Source organism: Neodiprion pinetum, chromosome 1 (assembly GCF_021155775.2).
Source record: "Neodiprion pinetum isolate iyNeoPine1 chromosome 1, iyNeoPine1.2, whole genome shotgun sequence".
Lineage (NCBI taxonomy): Eukaryota > Metazoa > Arthropoda > Insecta > Hymenoptera > Diprionidae > Neodiprion > Neodiprion pinetum.
The window spans coordinates 3,268,598-3,291,243 of record NC_060232.1 but is presented as its reverse complement, the minus strand read 5'-3'; the positions used below and the strand labels follow the sequence as shown (position 1 = coordinate 3,291,243).

Genomic DNA, 22,646 nt, shown 5'->3' with positions numbered 1-22,646 from the left:
AAAGTCCTAACCGCGACTTTACGCCTGATAAAAGGTCCGACGACGTTCATATTCAACCACAATTTATTTCTCGTTTTCAAACACAGTTATTATAATTAATACCATTATTATTAATATGGACAGACTCTTATATATAATACAATATGGTTTAGACTCATCGAAATAATAGCAATATTTCCATCTATATTACTATCGTCTTAATATCGTCGTATAATCAATTAATGCGCAATAATTCATCGTTTGTTTTTAACCTTCCTTTCTTTATCATGTGTACACTTGTAGTTTACATACTGCGGGACACTACAAAATAATCCATACGTTATTTATGCGTAATTATACAATAATATCATAATTTTATTCTATTTATTCGTTACATTATTACTTTTTTTTCTTCTTCTTCTTCTTCTTCTTCTCCTCCTTTCATAGATATATGTACGAATTTATATATAATATATATATGTATATATATATATTTATTTATATATATATAGGTTTTTTTTTTCTCGTTAATAATTATATTCATTATGTAGTACGACCTACGCTCTCATTATGTATACCCCGAATTGTATAATCTTTGTAATCGCTTGTTTAAAAATTGAAGAAAATCACCCATACGTCTGTAACATGTCCGTGCATGCGGCAGGGAACAATTTGCAAGATCATAGTTTATTCGTCCAACGCATACCCGCAATATATCCGTACACAGAGTATATCGTATTTTACGGTATAACGTCTATCACGGATCATATCGTATCGTATCGTATCGTTATACATATACGTGCGAATTGAACCGTTTCTATACAGTTTATTCTCAACGCGGAGCAGGGTGGGCAGGTAGGTACATGTATATGAATGTATATCTATACAGTTATGTAAAAGCTTGGTAGGCATAGAAACGCGTATCTACGGTTATTCACCTCCGTGTGTTCGCCTATGTGTTTTTGTAGGTGTGTTTCCGTCTATGCGCGTATACATACAATATATATATACACACGCACGCACGCGCACACACACACACACACACACATGTTATTACACATATACCGTGTGCGTGCAAGAGAGCGAAAAGAAAAATGTGTCTCTGCGACTTCCGAAAATTGTTAAATAAATATCAACATACTTATCACGAGGAACTGTCGTACACACGAGTTTGCCCATACCTATAATGATGTATAGACTTTTAGCACGTGCGGCGACGGCAGCGTTGCGACGCTTAATATATATTGTCATGTCTTACTCTAGCGGCCGTAATTTTACAATTAATTACTTTAATCGCGAATCGCGCGCGTTCCGACTTTTCTATTTGTTATTCACTTACTCATTGTTCACTTGTTTACATTTTCTTCTTTTTTAACTATTTTTTTGCAGCTTTTATTTTTCCTCAGTATTTATGTAATACATTATTATTATTGTTATTATTGTTGCTGTTGTTTTTTTTTAATATTAATATTAATATTATTATCGTTATTAATGTTATTATTATTATCGTTATTACAATTCTCATTATAGTATATCATAATAAATAGTTTAATTCTCTGCTACCGTTATTTTGTATAATTTTTTTCCCATTTTTTTTTTATTTTTTTATTTTTTTTATTTTTTTGTTTTGATTTTTCATATTCTAATTCAACAGGTACCTACTTTACCTACGCGGTATCGTATACACAGAGTCGCGGCACGCGATTCGGCGCCGCGACGCCGGCCGTCACCTTAGCCGCATTGCTCCGATGATAATTTTGACGCAGGAGTGAAGATAAGGAGAGAAAAAAAAGAATTTCCGTATCCTTCATTCGCTATGTCATTATTTGATTGAATTTTTATTCTTGTTTGTTTTTTTTTTTTCATTTTCAGGCTTTAGATTTGCAACTGACGTAACCGCCTCACTAATTCACTAGCAAATGACTATGTCAAAATATCGTCGTAAACAATAACAATTTTTATATTGCAATGATTGTATCATTAATGACAATGAAATAAAGCAGCGTGAAGAACTGATATAGAAAAAAATTTCAAGTTCATAAAGAAAAAAAAAAAAAAGAAAGGAACACACCATTTCACCTCGTGTCCCACTTTTCCAAAGCAAAGAGTGTAAGATATCAGTCTTAATAAGGTGGAACTCTTAATCGGTGAGACCAGGTGAAAACTTTTTTTTCTTCTCCCCGACTCTCTCGTTCATGTATAGCTTCAAAAGCGATGTAGATATAACATATAGCCGTAAAACGACGCGAAATACGAATAGAATAAATTATTAAGAAATAAATAAATAAACCGAGATTGGACCATTATGCTATATAAATGAAATTTTCCCTCCCCACTCTTATTGTTTTTAAATAAATAATCACTCCGTAAACCGTTACGTGCACCGTGGCCTCACCGTCAACAGAGTATACACAAAGTGCCCTTAGTCATTTGTACATATGCATATACATACATGTATATATTCAGCTTCGAGTTATAAAAAGATGCAGGTTGGCATTCAGCTGACACCAGGAGGGTAAACATTAAGTATAGGTAAGTAAAAGTAAACGGATAGTTTGTTTATACGTATATGTATCTGTGTATGTATGTATCTTTATACCGAAGTAACTAAGTAAGATATAGTTTATTTACTCAGCCACTCGTATTTGTGTGTGTGTGTGTCTGTTAACCACGAGTAAGGTATACATAACTATCGGCACCTGCTGGGAGAGCGGCAACAGGAGCAGAGGAACTCTTCAACGCCGTGCTTACCGGGACAGGGAGGTGTTGTTATTCCAGCGTTTGCAAAATAAGATGCAATAAAAAAAAAAAAGAAAAAACTATCAAATATTCGCGACTTATCGATGCAGAGAAACGCGATAAACAACTTGTTAGCTGAATGTCTGATAGTGAAAATGCGAAAGGTAGGCGTATTGCATTTGTAATTGATTACTCGAGGAATTTTGAATTTGAAGGTGAATTTACAGAGAAACTTGTCCAATTTGTTAGTTTTTATTTCCACGAGGAAAATGAATTGATTATCGATTTCTAAGAAGTGATAACAACGGATCGTTGCCGCGTGTCGATCGCGTATATATAATGTAACGGCTCGCGAATTGATCGCGCGATCGGAATATTAAATTATGTACATCTTTGCGAAGCCTGAAATTGAAGTTTGAACCGCTTTTTTTTTTTTTATTCGATGCAATTTAATTTCCACTTAATATGTTCTTGTACTTTGACTGCATTCCTGTTACTTGTTTTACAAAGTAAAGAGGTTTTAACCACGGTTTAAACTTCTCAACGACCGACTCGAGTTTCGACCGTGATATCAGAATTTTCGAAATCGCTAAAAAAAAAAATAAAAAACACGCCTTAAACACGCCCTGCCCGTAGCAGTCGACGCTCTTTTGTTTCCTTAAATTTTAATTTTATCCTTAATCGAAAATTTTCTTTTTCTTTTAAGTTCAATTTAGAGCTTACACCCTATCCCGAACGCCTAAATATTACAATGTATCCTATATATATATAGACCCATATACACCTCGTACGAATTTTTTTTTAGCTCGCTATGTTACATCCACGGGATTCAATTACTTGTATATATATATATATATAATTACGTAATTCGATTTATTTACCAATTTATTACGCGACTGTAAATAGATTATATATTATGTACGGGTACAGTTAAAATATATAATTTTTGCATTTATAATTTTCACGTGTAATTCTAATAAAAATTATCCTTGTTTTTTTCTTTTTCTTTCTTTCGTCACTTTTCATACTTTTACGTACATTGGTTTATATGTTTATAACTGACAACCGTTCTCCGTGCAAACTCACGCGTTACTAAATACCGCAGCCTTGGAAAAGTACGCTGATTCGAGTTTCTCAGCAGCCGTTGAAGAGTTGCAAATTTTTCACCGTACTCTTTTATTTCTGTTTTTCCTTCTCATATTCTCCGGTTACCGACAAGCGATTCATGCGAATCTAGTATTTGCGAGCGACAATGTGCCTATACTAATATACACGACGATATTTGAATAAAACATTTTCGCGCCGAATGGAAAACCTGCAGTCCTTACGACAGACATGCAAATTGGACCGCTACAAAGTTCATGATTTCGCGGTTTTCGCAATGAGAAAAGCGTCTTGTTTAACAAAAAAGATGAAAAAAATTCTGCGCACTCATCGCCGGCAACTGAAAATCTCACAATATCTATCATCTGGTCCAAGTTCACAGAACGATTGCCAAGGATTTAACTTTTCGTTGCGGATTTTATAGTTTCTTTTTTACGTATATCGTTAAGGGTATAGGTATAGTATATAATACTTAGAAAATGGAAATTACATAAATAAATCTCTGAAGGAATAAAGGCTGGTCAAGATCGACAAACGATCGATTAACGAGCTGGACCAAATTACGTATATCGGTTTCGCACTGCGCACTTCACTAAAATACTGCACGCTTCGGGCGTCTGGTGTTTCTTCATGTATACATATTATATACACATAGATTGTTATTCTTTTTCTTTTTTTTTTTTTTTGTTTTTGTTCTTTGAATTTCGTTATCATTTATTTATACGTATAAACATATAATCCTAAATTTTTATCCTCATATATTTTTTAAGTATACAAACCGGAGATGCATCCCGCAGTTTGCCTCATACGTATTTCGGTAATTTTCGTTTAAATAGAGCTAGTGTCTATATGCGTAAGTATTCGCTATGTATGATTTATAATATAATAAGAACAATATATAATGATGGATGATCATTATCAAAGTTTAATAATAATAATAATAATAATGACAATAATAATAATGATAATATTTTACGTACATCGCATGCTGTGATAATGAACTACGTGTGAATCTAATAATTTTACAACACAGCACAAGAATTTTCGCAGACCGTCAAACGGCCGGAAATTGAGGCTGATGGGGGGAAAAAATTCAATATACATACGCATATCATATCGGATTTGAAAAAGATTCGAGTTTAGGACCACCGATTTCTAGTCAAAGGTACTCTTTTTTTTTTGCACACTCATAAGTTCGATGCTTTAACGCAATGGACGTAATTTATTATATCGTGAAAATATTCGAAGAATAAATTATTATTATTTTCATTGTTCTTTGTTTTTTTTTTTTTAACGATATCCTTCAGAAATCTGCAAATTTGAGTTTACCGGTTCATCAAAATGAACGAACTGCACTGTATTTGAAAATCGTAATAACGCAATAATAATTCTTACTACATGCTATTTCACTGGTAACTTGGCCTCACGTCCGCGGAGCAGGGTGAATTTAATAATTTTTCATCTTTCTTTCTTTGATTTTTTTTTCTTTTTTTTTTTGTTTTTTTTTTTAAATAGGGTAATGTATGTATAATATAAGGTAAAGGTACTTAACCATAATACTTAATTATACCAAAAAATTTCTTTTTCCACCGTAAATTAATCGTTCTCTCCTCGTATTAAATAGTTTTAAAAACGAATAATCTCAAATTCCTTTCATTCAATATGTACAGAACACTGCAGCTGTTATTACGCGCGTGTTATATCATATATCCGTGTATATATACATCCTATACACACCTACCGTTTAAACTCACTATATAAACTCACTTTCGAGATCAACCCAATATCCTGTTCACGCGTTCTGCGAGATACTGGGTATAACGCATAAGTTGGCTACACTTCTAGTAATATCAGAATCAATTGGGTAGTAGTAGTAATAATAATAATAATAATAATAGTAGTAGTAGTAGTAGTAGTAGTAGTAGTAGTAGTAGTAGTAGTAGTAGATGTAAGAGTAGTGTAGTAATAATAGTAGTGTAGTAGTTGTAAGAGTAGTCGTAGTAGCGCATAGTAGCAGTAGAATTAAACCGTACTGATGCGGCCGAGCAATTGTCTTTCCGTGTGAAATGAAGTTGTCAAAATCGGTTTGCAGCTCCTCAACGAAATTCTCGTTTATATAGGTACATTCGATGAACCGCCCTCGCGATGACGTTGGGGAGGAAAGATGAGTCGCTTTGCAACAGTTTCTGCTTAGTTCTTAGGTTTTCCGCTATTTTACACAACCCGGAAAATTTCTAACAGCCGTTTGCAATCCGCTTCGACGCTTAAACCATACGGTTTGAGTCTCATTATTTTTCTCTTGTTTTCTCTTTTTCTATCGCCCTCCCTTCCGATCGTAAGTGCGCGGAAAGTGAAGACAGATTCAAGATGCTCAAAGCAACGAACGAACTTCAACCGTTTGAGGGTTCGGGCATGCAATAGCAAATTTATCACCGTTGCACCGGGGGTTTGATTTTCTCGATTACAGAGCACTATGACAATACTGCAACTTCCGCGCGTACGTTGTACTACTATATTATATAATATAACGTAAGTCTCGTTAAAATTACTGTACAATAATTAAATAAGTTCGTCCGATTTCCGAGACGTTTGATTTGACGGTTCAATTTTGTTCAATATATATTTTTCGCGTGCTTCTTCTTTCTTTTTACTATCAACTTTTTAGCTGAGTTCTCTTGACAGATTTTTCTTTTTTTTTTTTTTTCTTTCTTTCATTTATATAAAATTTCCATTAAATTTCACATTTTTCCTTTACGTACGTAAATATTGTAGGTACTTCTTGCCCGTAACGTGAATTTAAAATCGTTTCAATTTTCATTCTCTCGTTTTACGGAGACAAAAAAATCGTACTTGGCACGTCGCGTGTATTTCCCACCCTTGCCGAGCCAGCACCGCGGTATAATAAACGTATAAGGGAGCTATCTAAACAATCTAAATTCTAAGCTGCCTATATATGAATCATACATACCGCTACATAATAAAGATGTATGTAAGTTACAGGGGATTAAACCGTGTTTTCTACCGTTACGCTATTAAATCCTAATCGCTGTAACTTCGCATATATATAATGTATATAACGCAACACATCCGACGTGTACAAGAGAATAATAAATAATAATAAACGCTTTCTAAATTTTACAATTATCGCCTGCGCGCGCGTGCGTCGGTCTGCGTGTGTGTGAGTGTGTGAGTGTTTCTGTCCTTTCTATCCCTTCGCATTATCTCCACCTTCGTCTTATCGTGGTTTCGTTAAGTTACGTATTTAAGGTATATAATCTTTACATCTATATAGGCTTTAGTAAATTATTCAATTAAACGTAATAGAGGTTAACGTGGTTCTGATTAGCATGTGATCCAGTATTTTTCCGTAGCATTGCGCATCACCGTAATACGTACATCGTACATCTGTCCCTTTGCATATATCCCTATCAGCGTATTTATATTCACTTTTCCGCATCCGGCCTCACCAATTCCTCTACTTCTGTACAATCTCCTCAACGTCTCTGCACGCTCCAACATCGGCTTGCGACTTGCGACTTCGATTTCGATTTCGGCCGCAGAGTTCGCGTATATGCGTTTATGCGTATGCACACACACGTACGCGTGTACGTACGTGAATAAAACAGAAATAAAAAAAAAAAAAAAAAACAACTCTGCCATTTCTCTACAACATCATTTTTTGGTACGAGCAACTTGATTAACACGACAAGATAAGCGTCATTGCTGTGTGTGGGGTCGGGGGGGGGCAGGGGGGGGGGGGTCATTTTGGAGGTCATCGGGGAGGAGGTAGTGCTGAAGACAAGGTGCGACCCTGAGAGATGCAGAGACCTCTGTAGGAAGCTCACCCGCGTCCAGGGTTCAACCCTGCGGCGAGGTCTGCGGCGAGATGTCCGTGTCGCCGTCGCCGGAACCTGGCTCGCCCTTCGTCTTGTTCTCCTTCTTCCACTTCATTCTTCTGTTTTGGAACCAGATTTTTATCTGCCTCTCGGTAAGACATAGGGCGTGCGCAATCTCGATGCGTCGCCGCCTCGTGAGGTACCGATTGAAGTGGAACTCCTTCTCGAGCTCCAATGTTTGGTATCGCGTATACGTTTGCCTGCCCCGTTTCCTCTCTGGAAAAATTCAAAAGCAAAAACACATTCCTCATCAAACCGAAGGTTATATCGGGTGTATATAATAGTTGTTTACAGGTACGTCGATCGCCGGAAAAACGGTTTTCACAGTCCGTAAACGCGTGCCGACCGAGAAGGTAGGTGCGATTTTTAAAACGCCGTGGTTGTAGAACTAATCCCCGCGTGGGGTTCAAACTTCTGAAACTATCCGTGACTGTGTGTAATCTGAGAGAGTCGGAGGTAAAGGGCGGGGAGTGTTCCAAGGTGACTAGACGAGTAGGACGATAAAGGGGAGGACAAGAACGAGGGAGAAGAAATTAGAAGAGGAGGAAAAGGAGGAGGAGGAAGGAGCGGCAGGCATTCGAGGCAAACGCCGCCCGTCGTGCTGTCGGCCGATGAAGACGGATCGAGGTTTCGCGGCCGAGAGAGACCGCGAGATCACCCGGATAAGGATCCGAGCTTGCGAGAGAAGAAGCGAGACAGACGAAGAAGGAGAGAAAAATATGGAGAAAGATACAGACGGAGAGAGACGACGCGGCCCCGCGAAGCGGAGGACGGTCTGATCCCGGTCGACGAACATGCCCTGCCCCATCGCCCCTCGGGCCAGACTCTCAAATTAACAGCATACCGATCCCGCCGATCCTCCGCACGCGGAGAGAAAGAATTCGGTAAAACTCCGCGGAATTCCGCAGCGACGTATCACGGTTTTAGCGAGCTTTCGCACGTCCGTCCATCCGTCCGTTCCTTCGCGGGCGAACGATTCCAAAGCTTAACCGAACCGCGGTGTCATTGGATCCCGGGTTCCTCCGCGGCGCCGTTGCGGAGCGGCCGCACCGGCGAGGTTTGACTTTAAACGCGCGTAGCGATAAATTAACGGCGTTGGGTTACGCAAGGATCAAATGTCCCTCGGAGTATGCCCGCGAGATTTATGGGTCTGCCTTGGAGCTGCTGCCTTCGCTCGAGCTCGCGCAGCGTGAACCGAACCAGCGCAACATGCCGCAACTCGGTGCGTGTGCGTTCCGTCCACACGGCCGGGGCTTCGTCCGTGATACCGACACCGGACCGACCGGGCCCCCTTGCTTATTATAGGCCAGGGTACGCTCGTCGCTCCTCTCGCCTCTCGCCCCCCCGATATCTTCTGGCGCTGCCGCGCCGAACCTGCTGCACCGGACCCAACTGGTCTTTCGAGCCGCCGCAGGACACGCCAGGACTTTTCAGATTAACAGCTAGCCGGATGTTGTAACCCGCTAATAAGGCGCGGTCCGTACCAGACTCTGGGTCCAATTAAACCAGTCTTGCATATACGCGGGCTTGGGAATCGGCGCCCGACCTTCGCGATTAGATACTAGAACTCGATCTCCGACGTTATCTCGGTTCTAAGATGGAACGGCTTTTCTCATTCTCGGGTATCCGCGACTTGTCTAACCACGATTTCAACTTCGTTTGGTTCAACACCAAACCCAACTCACAGCTCGAACCTTGGACCGGGACCTCGACTCGTTCGGAAGTGCGGCAAAAGAAGCGAGACGACAATTCAAGACCGGGACCAACTATTCATGCGCGAAAGCCTGCAAGCTTCCACCGTCGCCTCGCAGCTTACGACCGCTTTCGCCCCACCTAATATCCTCCGAATAAATCTTAAAGTGCCCAAGAATTGTTGAGCGAACTTTCGCAGCTCGTGTGGATACGTAAGTGAATTTAATGCGATCAAGAACCGTCCTACGAATTCCCATGCGCAATCATAAGCATTTCTGTAAAGCAAAAATAACCCCCTAATTACGAATTACCGTGCAAGTTCAAGGAGTGGTCAACAGGTCGTGACGTTTGACTATCAGGATCGTAGGGGGTGGTAATTATGGAGCAGACCGAAGACCGACTATCGGCGATTGTCGCGTCCGCTTCTGTACCTAACGAGTTTGGAACGCAACGGAATAAAGCGCCTCTCGGTGTCGAATCCGTACATTGAATCGTATGCCCGGAAGCTGTGAGTTTGAAGAGAAAAAAAAGCAAAAAGAAAGGGAAAGGAAGAGAGAGAGAGAGAGAGAGAGAGAGAGAGAGCAAGAAAATTCTCCCCGACCGTTAAATCGCGGCGAGGTGTACCAACGCGTAGACGGAGGGGGATTGCCAAGCAACCCCGCGTCACAACAAAAAGGGAATTATACTGCCCCGCCTGGCCGCGGGCCCGGGGGATAACGTATTCAAAGGGGTTAAAGGGGGCCGCGGTGAGGCGAGAGGGGAGCCTCGCGTTTTTGCCCCGAACGTCTGCAGCACGGCGGACAGACGGACGCCGGGATCCCGCAGACAGACTCCGGCTAGACCCCGGAGCGGTGCCGCGGCGTTTTGAGATAATGAGCGAAAAGCGGCTCCGCCGAGTCGTGGGCCAGCCGTCTAATCTCACCCCGAAACTCGTGCAGGCGTCGTCTTCGTCTTCCCGACTCGGCTAGCCGCGTTACGGGTCCTGCGGCTGATACTATATGCGGCATGGCCGCCGCGCACGAAACCGACGAGAGCCTAGCCGCGCGTAGTATCCCGTAGGATCATCCGTCATCGTCATCCCTCGGCTACTCCCCCCTCGCCTGTTACCCAAACGCCTAGCTCTCCTCCTCGGGACTAGCTTCATTTTCTTCGCTCCGTTCCCTCCTCCCATGCTCCAGCCCCCTTTTGAATTCCAAAGCCGCCACCATCGTTCCGGTTCAACCGACGAGAAATGCCGACCAAATTATAATTAAAAGAAAACTCCTATTAACGAGAACATCCATGACGGATTTTCTCCTTCTTCTTCTTCTTCTTCTGTTTCTTATTTTCGGACGAGAGGAGGAGACGGGTACCTACCGATGAGAAAAATGTGCGCCTCCGGTACACTGGCGAGTAAATCACTGCCGCTTGCGGTTCACCGTCGTCAGCAAAGTCCAACGAATTCAGCGCAAGCGGCCAGGACGATCGGACCGCGCGTGCGAAATGTTTTTGTCACGTCACCCGTCGCACTAGCAGAGCTTTCTTACCGAGCACTGAATCAGAAATAAACGAATTACCCCGCGCGTACCCGCCGCCGCCGATCTACACATGAATAACGTGACCGGGTTATAAAATATTCATGAGGGGATATCAAATCATAAATCGTCCCTTGGACCTTGTGTCAACAATATCTTTCGCCCTTTCTTTCTACACTTTTGCAGAGGTAACGGAGGCTCGCCTGGAAGAAAGGAACCGGTCGAGTAAAATCAACGTCACCTTTTCAGGTTGGCTACCGGAGGATGATGAGATTTGGATTGATCCTATGAAAAGAATCTCCGCGATCGTTGTTTCAGATCTTCGTAAAGCAGAGCGGAAGTTTCCAGTCATAATTTCCGACAGCCGACACAACGTATCTTTGAAGACAAAGGAAATCGAGGTCTCTTTCGTGTCGGCGGAAGTTTACCGGGATTCTTCGTAAGTTCAAAACTCGAATACAAACGATACCGCGGCCTCTCTTCTCTTGACATATCGCGTCTAATATTGTATTTTACCGTTTCAATTTGCGGCTTAGACAGGCTAATGGATGCGAGCTCGTAAAACATGAGGTCCGTTCGTTCACAAAAAGGAACGTAGCGATGTATTCGTCACGAGTGCCCGCGGACAGCATATCACAAACAGAAACGGTACACGGTTTCATCCATCCCCGGAAGTCGTGGCGAGGATATAGAAGAAATTTTCAAAAAATTTTTTCCTTCAAAGAAAATTATTTCCGAGTAAATTCTGCGGAAATTACCTCAGCCATACGTGGCATCGGACGCCTGGAGAATTCCGCGATCAATCTCCAGACGTCACGTACCTTTTTCTTACCTAAACTTTTTTCCGAGGCAAACGGATAGGAAGGCAACGAAATTCTTACGGTTTTTTCGAATGTGTTTTTATGAATGCGCAGGATTATATACCTAGATCGCATTGAATCTGCAGCGGAACGACGGGACGATGCATAATTCATCGATTTATTTATAAGCTCGACGGGAGGCTCGGGATTTTAATTTGTTACAAATAGCGAACAAGTTGCTACATACTTTTTACAAAAGGTGACGGTAATTCGAGTCGGACATGAAACGGGTTGAAAAAGGGGGAAAAACAGCGTGCGAGATGAAGCCAAGCTGGGTCCATGTGCCGACATCTGTGAGAAAGCTCGGAGACCCTCTCTTCCTGCCGTCGTTGCATTCGCGTCGTCATACATGAGGAACGGTAGGCCTGCTTATCGGCCAATCACGCGGCGAGGTTACCCTACCTCGCCGAGAAGAGACGGTACCCGCGCAAGGTATGCTTCGAATGAAATTTCAAAAACGCAGGGAACTCGTGGAAGACTTACCGAGAGCCTGGATCTTATCGCGGAAGGTCATTCGGTGGGTCGAAAACGTTCCACTATCAGTTCAAGCGACCCTCTTCTCTACTCTCACTGGCCTAAGCTCGAGGTCTCGATTGCACTGATGATTATTCCGCATTCCGCGAATTCGATGTCTCTTAAGCTCGTTATTATTTCTCCTCTGGGAAAAATCCATCATGTACGTTATCACGGAACGAAAAAAAATTCGCAAGAGGCGAGAAATCACGAGGAGTTTCGCGGAGAGCGAATGAAACGCGTTATGGCAAGGCCCGGTGACTTACGACTGAGCTGAACGTCATACTCGCGCAACTAGGCACCTACGGACCGACCTTCGTGCGGATTGAGAACCGAGGTTAGGTAATACCTCGAGGTATATTTCTCAGGAGTTGGGCAATATGCTAGGCCATAGGGGGTCCAAGGGTGGTGACGAAATAAGAGCAAACTCAGCGGGGGTCCGGACGCCCTACAACCTGTACAGTTAAGCATCCGATACCTGGCCGCCTCAAAGGGCGGTATACCGACCCAGACGTAAGTTACGACCGGGGCTATTATCACTTCGTTAAAACCGTCATAAATCCTCCCCTTGTTGCGCGCTCTTTCGGGTCTTGAGTCGCTATAGTTTTCTCCGCAGTAGCCCGGTTTCCAAAACGCATCCTTGGAAGTCTCCGAACCTCCTAAAAATCAACGCCTGCGTCTGTTGGCGGAATTCGACGTCGGAGAGATGGAGAAAAAAGAGTGATTTTGATGAGGAGAAATCGCGCGAGGTTTCGGTAACTCGATAGTCAAAGCACAGGCCGCTGAGCGATGGCATAAAACTGGATGGACAAGAATCTTGCAGTCTAGGTGCACGAGCTTCTGGTATGAAGAGGCATGTAAGTAAGGCGAGTATACTCTAGAAACGGTAAGCGAGGAAAAAGACTTTTATGGGGCTGGTAACCGCGCGCGTTGAAACTGACGGGCTAAAAGGTCAGGGTAATAAATAACCCGGATCGCTGCGACGTGTCTAGAAAAGTGGAGGCATTGTGCCGCGGCGATGCAGCACGCTCTCGGGCCGGCAATATCTGTTCGCAACAGTTGATATACAATCTGGTCTAGTTTTACGCACGGTTGCGGCACGGCCGGGCAGTTCTCTCGAACCGGGCTGCAGGTATCCCGCCGCAGCGATTGTCAGTACCTCGAAGCTACCTGGAAATAATTTCGAGAAAACGTACGCTCACCGGAGCGTTCAAGACTTTCGAAAAAGAGACGACGCGACACTGTGGATTCAAACGTCCAAAGTGGATCTAGAAATCGTTCGGGCTGCGGCAACCGCGAATCTCCGTTCGGCGAAGAAATACTCCGGCGACGAGTAGCCTAAGCCCTGAAATATCTCTAAGCTGGAAGCATACGATCTAGTATAGGAGGAATCCGCGCGCTTACCAAACTGACTCCTCATCCAGGGATAGAGCGGACTGGGAAGGTTGGCACCCGCGGTGCCCTGCGGTGCTCCTTGCTGCTGCTGTCCGATGGGCGACGTGACGACGCCCTGATGCTGGGGGGGAGGTTGCTGCTGCTGCTGGGGGTGCATGGCGGCCTGTTGCTGCTGAGGAGCGGCCTGCTGCTGTTGTTGGTACATCATGTGCTGCTGCTGCTGCATGTGCTGCTGATGTTGCTGGATCGGAGGTTGCTGCGCCTGCATGTGGGGATGCTGGGGGTGCATCTGATGGTGCATTTGCGACTCGACGAGGGGGTCGGGGCTGTCGGGTCCGTCGAGGACGCCACCCTGGTGGTCGACCGCGGCCGCCTGGAGCTTGCAGCTCGCGTAGACGATCGGCGTCGACGGATGTCCGTTCGGCGTTGGCGTGTGCCCCATGTGCCCACCCATCGCCGAGCTCGGCGACGACGACCTGTAACCGGCCATGCCGTCCATCCCCGCGTGCTCCTGCTGCTGCTGGTAGTAAGCTGCGTTGCGAATGTCCATTCGATCGTAGGGTGGAAACCTGGGGTACGGCATGCCCTGCTGTCCCGCCGTCGCCCCGTAGTGGTGACCGGGAACACCCTGCCTGAGGAGGCTCGGGTCGCAGGGGTCGGCGGCCTGCTGAGGCTGCTGCTGCATTCCCTGGGTTTGCTGGGGCACCTGTACGGCAGCCCCGTAGTGCTGCTGGTGCTGATGGGGGTGCTCGACCCCGCCATTGCGAAGGTCAGTAACGAACTGATTGGCAAAGTACGAACTCATGCTACCACTATCACCGCAAATCCACACCTTTTCACCCGCGCCTCTATCACCGCTAAGGCTCCGTTTCCTTATTTCGTTCACTCGATATTCCACTTTACTTTTCTACAATGCGGATTTCGTGCACACTTCACTGATTCTCGTATTCTTTAATATACTCGTACAGGTTTCATTCGCACTTATCCGGAACGGTGACGATACGGCACCGAGTTTTCTTTTTGAAAAAAAAAGAAAAAAAAAAAGAAGAAATATAACAATACCAGAAAATCACACGCACTTCTTCGTATATCACTTTTTACTTTTTATCCGGCGTCACCGGGGGTTTCGGGGCACGGTTGTGGGGCGGGGATTAGATTTTTCAACAATTCCAAATTGGGGATGAAAGAACAAAAGAAACCAACAAACTTGGTCACACCACCACACCGAGACTTACCGAGGGGCGTAGATGCTACTCTTGGCCGCACTAGAACCACGTTACTACCGTTTCCGGGCGATAAATAATAGCGAAGCTTCGTCCTCTCCGTGATAATTAGGCAGATAATTCCGATGATGTCGGACTCTCTTGACGATGGATCGGGGAGGCGCCGATGACAACGCGACGGTTGTTATGTCTCCTTCCTGTTCCGTGCTGCTCGCCGCTGTCGACGCTACGCCGCACCTGTAACACGTTGGGAAGAAAAATTCTATATTTACTCCGTGCGGTTTTGATCAGATCGGAATCAGCACTCAACTATTATTATACAAATGCGGCTTTCGAGCCGGAGCGCGCTCGCGTGGGCACAAAGCCGGCAATCAGCGGGCAAAGGGAAAACATCTCGCCGGAATGACGGAGACCGAACAGCGGCCGCTTGCTCCCATTGCGCAAAAGCTCACTTTACCAAAGTTTGACTGGTGAACCGAGGTCTGTTTCAGTGACAGACGGCGACGGGCACACGTGCTCGTCACGCTGACGGCCATCGCCCAGACGGCCCTCGTCTATGCCTGCAACCGTCCTACTTCCAGCCCTGCGTCGCGTCGTTGTGGGCGGGCTAAAACGATCGCTAAATTTGGAGAAAAATCTCACGAGTTGATTTTAATGGCCAGCCGCGTGTTGGCCGATTTCTTTCATGTCGTTACACTCTCGCAAGCTTTGACTACGACTGTGATACACTGTCGGCGTTAGATTTGTACAAAGTAACAGCTGCGCTATCTCGCCCACGTTAATCATTGCGGTCATCAAAGTCGTTTAATTTCCTTCAAATTGGCCTCAAGCTTGGTTCGGAGCCATGTCTCGTGGGTTTCTTTGCACTTTTACGTCAGCTCTACTGCCGTACAATCTTCAGCGTTAATACACGATGCTGCACTGTACGGATTAATTAATATTCATCTAAAATGTTTCTTTGTTTTGATATGCGCGAACGAATTTTTTCAGCGGACAGAATTTGCATGCAACGACGCATTTCACGTTAAATTGGAACTGCGTAGGTGAGCGGTGAATCTTATAGTGGATAATTTAATCACTGAGATTTGCAAACTCGGATTAATCTTGGTACGAACTTGATTAGAGGAGTAACTACAGTGAATAATAACAAGCTGTGAATACAATGCAATATGGTTGGAAACAAATTTTTCAAAATATAATACGCACATGTCCTGACCACGAAAATTGTGAATGCAAACTCTTTCGCACGGGTAAAAATAAAAGTTGCCGAACGGAACGCTGAGTGCCCGCGAATATGGATTCATCAGGTCACGTCTGGAGTATAAATAATTCAAATAACGGTGCTACGCCGTCTGTGTTTTACAATAAAAAAAATTACCTTTCTTTTTTTTCCCGACGAAACAAAAAATATGACGTTTTGTAAATTGATATATGTGATAATAATAAGTGATTCATACAAATTCCTCAAGCCAATAGACTCGCATGTAATAGTACAGACAAATGCTGCTATATCCACAGTGGATAACGAACACCGTGTATGTGCAGATGACGAGATCCTGACCAAGGGCTCGGTAGGCAACCGGAAAATCGAGATGTATTTTAGCTTGCATACTTGCAGGCGCTATCCGAGCAGTGTTGCTCATTCAGTGTATCTGATTTTCACGCCTGGTTAATTCTCTCTCGAGATACGAGAGAAAGGATTCGTTGGATTAATCAAATATGTATGTAGACAAGGGGAAAACATGGTCTCGCCATTCAAGTAGTTTTCAATTCAGTCGAGTAAATGAGATTACATCGGACGATGCATAAATTATTAATCCAGTGTATGATTTTTAAAATATAATTTTTTCACCTCTGTAACAATTAGAAGAAAAAAGAAGCACTTACAATTCCACTATATATTATCGTTACATTTGGCCAAGTAAAATAATTATCTTCAGTTGCTTCAACAAATCTTGTCTGGGTGTGTGTAACAATATCTTGGCAATTTTTTAATTACGAGTTACATTTATTTAGTTATAATGCAAAAATATTTTACAGTAAGAAATTGCACGATTTCTTTATCCGAGGGTACCGACTCTTATCTCAATCTTATCGTCTGGATTTCTCTGATACTTTCATTTGTCAATGCAGTCATATTATGTCATTCTGTGATATTGCGGCATTAACAATTTTGAAAAATAAAAAAAAAAATCAAAAATTAATTTCAATGCAGTCAAAGATATTCCACTTCAACTAATAGTACGAAACCCTTGAGGGACTTGTCCGAGATTAGAGAGCATATGTTACATAACACATCCGTACACCCGATCTAGATGTGCATAAATTTCATACGACGATGGTTTCATCGCCGGCAGGAATATCGCGGTCTTCTGAAACCCTGCGGGGGTTTAAAAAACAGGGGTGTAAAAGTATCGCGCCTCGCGGTCCTCGCTATGCACACATGTGCGAAGCGACTCAAGCTGGAAGGATCGGCGTGCGATGGAATATACACGTGGGCGTGGGGGTGGCTGGGAGTGGACGACCCTCGGGATTTCGAACGCGGCACGCGGGTGTCGGGGGGGGGTGGAGGGCGGGGGTGGATCGCGATTAACATTCCGCGCGTTCGCCCGCTGTTCGCGCGGCGCTTTCATTAATTCCCGCGTATTGATTCCCCGGATTGATGAATGGCCGCCGATAGCGCTTCTATGCGCTTCGCGCCTCCGCCGCCCCGCGTACCTGGGCACGTCCACCCCCGGGTCCGTTCTTCCGTCCGTCCATCCGGCGTCTGGCCGTCCACATAAATCGTCCCTCCTCCCAGCGTCCGATTCGAACTCAATTCCACGCGGCGATTGTCTTTGTATTTTAGTTGCTCGGGGTACCTGCAGTAAAATCGGCTTATCTTGCAAGCTCGCGAAAGGACGCTTTTGTTGCTCCGTTAGTTCGTTCGATCAGCGCTTTCGCGCCGAATTTTTAAAAAGCTCGGCCAATCTGCGCCGGAAAGTTGCGTCCGACTTACTTTTGGACCGGCTGATCGAGACCCCGTAAGTTTTTGGACACCCGGTAGACAAGCGATCATGGGTGGCGGCATCGGTCGGAAGGTTCATAAACCGACACACCGTTTCTGGGATTAAGACGTTGGCCGTTCCGCCGTGAGATGGCGATAGCGATATCCGTCGGAAAGTGGTGGAAAAAACGGGGTGGAGCGAGCTTGACAGCTGGGTGGGTTCGAGGCCAAGGTGATTGAAAGCAGGGTGGAGCGCCATGGAGCGCCACGTGACGCCATCGCTGGATATAGAAGATGACGTCGCGCTGCTACGATGGCCTCTATTTATCAAAATGGCCTCGCCAGCGGTCCCTTTGTTCTCTCTAGCTACTTCTGACGCTCAGCCCCGTTTCCCTCTCGTCTCGTCTCCTCGTCTATTCTTCCGCCGGCTATCTCGCCGCGATTACATTCGAGCGTAGCATCACCGAGTCGCGCCTGCAGTCTGATACGGAGTGAACGAAAGAATCGTTCGTTCGATTAAGGAGCGCTGCAACGTAAATCGAATCGATAGGCATAAATCCTGCCGGAGGTGCGTGCCGCCTGTGTGGGATCCACAAAAAAAGCCAACCACCCCGAACGGTATCGAGTCTCTCAAGTCCGAGTAGGTGTTATAGTATGCTTGGATATCGAGAGCGGCGGTAAGATGGACTGCGATTGAATTGATTTAGGACGTGTTGACTCGTGGAGATAAACGGCCAGATGGGCCTCCGATGACTATTGGGCCGTAAATGGCACTCGTAATGGGCCGGGGCGGACCGGGACCCGTGCCGGCCGTAAAACAGTCATAAACTAACTCCTCAAGAGCCAGTTCTTCAGGAGCCAACTCGGGAAGAACCGCCGAGGGGCCGTAAAAATGCTAAGCGAAGGAGCAGACGAGCCGATGACACTGACGGATCTCTAAGATCCTCCGCGTCTTGGTGGTAGGAATAATTCAGACCGAGGATAGGTGTGCGTGAGGCAAAACCAACCAAAAGCAAAATTTTTCCGCATTACGTAACCAGACGATGCGTCTGATTGAATTTGGCAGTTGATATGACGAAAAAAAACGACGGAATCGTTGTAAGACGTCTGCAGCTTGCGTCAATGACGCTTGGAACTTTCTTGCCCTCGGTTTTGAAATCGAACTCAAACTCCGAACAGATCACCGCGATACCGAGCTTCTGCAGCAGGCGAGCGAGAAGAGCTTTCGAAAAGTTATCTGCACGCGCGTGTTCGCCGATTAGCATAATCGCGAGTCCAGGAAACCAGTTTGCAAGGACGCACGGTCGAAAGCAGCGTCGCGCGCAAGTTGCGTGCGTGCGTGGCAATCGCGTTCGTAATTCTCCTCGGCAGCTACGCCATCGTCAGCTGACCCAGAGATAAACTGCGCAGCTGGCAGATACCGGACTGCAACCTCCGAGGTAGGCTGTCCGCCGTTTGCTCCGCGTTTCGCTTGCAGTGATTTCGAATTGGAAATCGTGCGAGCTTTTCGAGTGTCCAAAGTTTTCGAGAGCTTACCCACCAACGACTCGGTGGAATCAGGATGCGGATGGCGCGATTCGAGTGATAAATCCCGACGTTGATCGGACCGGCGATTCCGCTGCGATAACGCTGACGAACGTGTATAAAGATAGAGAGAACCGGTTGCCTCGAGTGGAACGCGTCAAGTCCAGCGTTTCCATTAACATTGGAATTACGGAATTTCGTATACATGTTTTCTACGGTCCGACGGTGATGCTGAGTAAGAAAATTTCAGGGTCACTTGTGAATTTGCATATAATCCGTGCTTAGGAGGAGAGCGAGCGGGAAAACAAACGAAAAAAAAAAATATGTATCAACACCGAGATAAAGGAAGCGAAATATAACACGCGCATTACACAGCGTCACGTTTGTTGCTACATTTCGCACTATCATATCTCTCAGGTAAAAATGACGCGGACCCGATCTGCGAACGGCGAATCGCTCGCTTGGTCAAACTCGCCCGACGGAGGCTAGATCGTATCTACGGATGCTTTCGTACCCGTATAATATACAGCGACGTCCGCGCACGCTGTCCCGTATACGTAGCCAGAGATTGGTTAAACCGTCCGAAAATTATTACCGCGTTGATCATTTCGGCCGTGGACAAAGGCGGGCGATTTTCTATTATCTCAAGCGCAGCTTGTATTTAATAAACAGAAAAGCGGCGAAACGAGGCGGCTCTCCCCGGTCAGGAAACACGGAAAACGCCGGTGAGAGGGAGGGAGGGTCGATAGGGCCGCCGGCGGTGAGCGGAAGATAAACGTCATCGATTACAACCTGCACTCCTGTAGCTTTGAGGGGAGCTTGGCACTCGCGTTTTAAATCCGCGCCTCACGCGCCAAGTTTCGGACGGACGAGTTACATCGGTGCGATGAAAAGGGGAATATCGGGGTTGAAAAATCCTTCGCATTCGCAGGAAGAATGACGAGTCGGTTTATCGCAAAAAATAATAATAAAAAATAATAACAGTAAAGAATAAATAAATAAAACGCAGGCTGGCACGCGGACCGGAAAACTTTTAGTGGAGTCGTTTTTCCCGAAGCAGTAGCGTCAGATCACGGAACTAAATGGAAGAGGGAATTAGAAAATAGAGCGAAAGCGTTTGTTGTCTGGCAGGTTTGCATAACGCGCCCAGCGGGAGGTCGAACACCTTGAACGGGCACCCTCGTGGAAGGCTCATCCCTAACTTTCACATTTTTTGGGTACAACTTTTGCCGCTGTATGGGTACACGGATATATACATTTTTTCTATCTTCTCCTTGTTTTCGAGTCCGGGGAAACGAGCCGCTTTCACTTTGGGCCCTAGAGATCCCCGGGTCTCGAGGAAGGTCAGTGGAAGTCAGTAAAACCGACATAAAATGCGGTGAATTGTCACTAGATACCTAGTTTAATCTTGTCAGGTTTAACCGGAATGGCTCGTAAAAGTCCCATGGTTCACTTCTTTCTTCTCCTCCTTTTTGCGGCTCCGCGCGAGTCTCCTGACAAAGTTCAAGCTTCAATCGCTACCGACCCTGGGCCGCGGCGGCTCGGCTAACGAACACGAACGCATGTGGTACAATTTTTTTTTTCATACTTGTCATTAAGAGAAAAAAAAAAGAAAAGAAGAGAAAACAATAAAACAAAATGAGAAATTTCCACGACGGTATAAGACGCACGTGATGTCAGTCCTGAGTCAAAGCGATTCTACTGTATCATCAAGGTAATGTTCTTTCGTCTACCAAAAATTCCTTCCCCGGACCGGGTTCCCGGCTATCGCGGTCACCGGATCGCTGCAGGCACTCCGAAACTCGAACTCGGTAATATTACGGCGCGCGGTGACTTCGAAATTAAAGAAACGTTTCACCGAAAACTTTCGGAGCTGTAGGTACGAGAGTGAAACGAGCTGTCCCGCATCTAGGAATAAAAGCGGTCCTTGTAATAATTTCATACGACGAGGGTCGCGACGATGAGGAGAACGGCGATGAAGAAGGGCGACGGAGGGAATTCGCGCGAACATCCCTGAAGCGTTGGGACCCGCACGGCTCTCGACCGGGCGACACCAGAGTGCAAAGTTTTGACGTCACCGCGTAAATCACCCGGGTGGAAGCCACTCGCTCGTTCAGAAAGCCTGCAAATTCTCTCTCTCTCTCTCTTTCTATCTGAGCGCGGTGCCGGGATACGGGCATGTTACACGTTCGTCTGTTGCCCGGCTGCAGCGTGCACATACGTATATTATATACCCACACGGCCCATCATCCAGAAATTCCAGCGATCCCGGAACGCTATAACTTTTAAATAATTACCCGACGGATTTATTCTGAGCTACGGTCGCACACATCAACTTAAATTAAAATTGCCGACACGTTTACGGCCCTGGGGGACCACCTCGTCGCTTCGCCTTGATACTGATTAAATTTTTCCCCATTGTGCGCCCGGCTTTAGGTACATACCTGTGTCCTTCCTCGTGAGCATACCTGCAGCAGAACTCGGGATGATATTCAAGGAAACGAATAAAGAAACGAATGAACACTCGTATTGAATTAATCAAATCTCGCGCAAGCTTCCGGGCTTCGACTCGTGCGATGGGCGAAGAAGAACGAGCAAAAGAAACGGTGAAAGGTGGACGAGCCGTAGATCGTCCGGTGATGTTTATCGGTTAAACGCGACCCGGGAAACCAGTAGGATGCCGGTTTTTCCCGCCCCCCGTATGCAAAGGTGTACGTACGCGTGTGTATATACCTACATTTTACAGCCAGCCACGAGGAAAGTGATAAATAGGACCACCGAAAACGAACGTAACTCGGCTCCGTGGAAACGAGGCAATTAGGAAGCTAGTTTTGTGTTGGTACGTATCGGTACGCAGCACGTAGTCGATATTATCCTGAGTTATGTCACGCAATTAGTAAGAAGCCAGGATCTGTCAACACCTGGCTCAGGTGGCGAAGAGTCCCAAGTTACTTGACTCTTGGCGTAATAACGAATCCTGCCGGGATGACGATTGTTATCGAGATGATATCTTTTCCGCGGTTAGTCCTGCATGTGGTGATCCTTGCGCTGTAACGGGACCGATTTTGTAATATCGTCGATTTCACCGTGCGAACGATACGACGAGGTGTGAGACCTGCATGGTTTAGATAAAATGGGTTCACCATCTCCGGACTTTTTAATCGTCGTCGTTTGATGACGGGAAATAATTAACGAATCTACCGTTGAAACAGAGTTGCAAG

The 22,646-nt window shown here is 45.3% G+C and overlaps 1 protein-coding gene across 1 annotated transcript in view; it reads right to left on the bottom strand.

The window, feature by feature from the left end:
- Window positions 1-307: 307 nt before the first annotated feature.
- Window positions 308-22,646, bottom strand: part of Antp (homeobox protein H90) — a 64,778-nt gene continuing 42,439 nt past the window's right edge. The window contains exons 3-5 of the mRNA XM_046624342.2: window positions 14,928-15,152; window positions 13,702-14,708; window positions 308-7,934 (exon numbers count right to left, since the gene is read on the bottom strand). Coding sequence (XP_046480298.1) covers window positions 7,681-7,934; window positions 13,702-14,497 — 1,050 coding nt within the window. The 5' untranslated portion in view covers window positions 14,498-14,708; window positions 14,928-15,152 and the 3' untranslated portion in view covers window positions 308-7,680. The remainder of the gene's footprint in view (window positions 7,935-13,701; window positions 14,709-14,927; window positions 15,153-22,646) is intronic.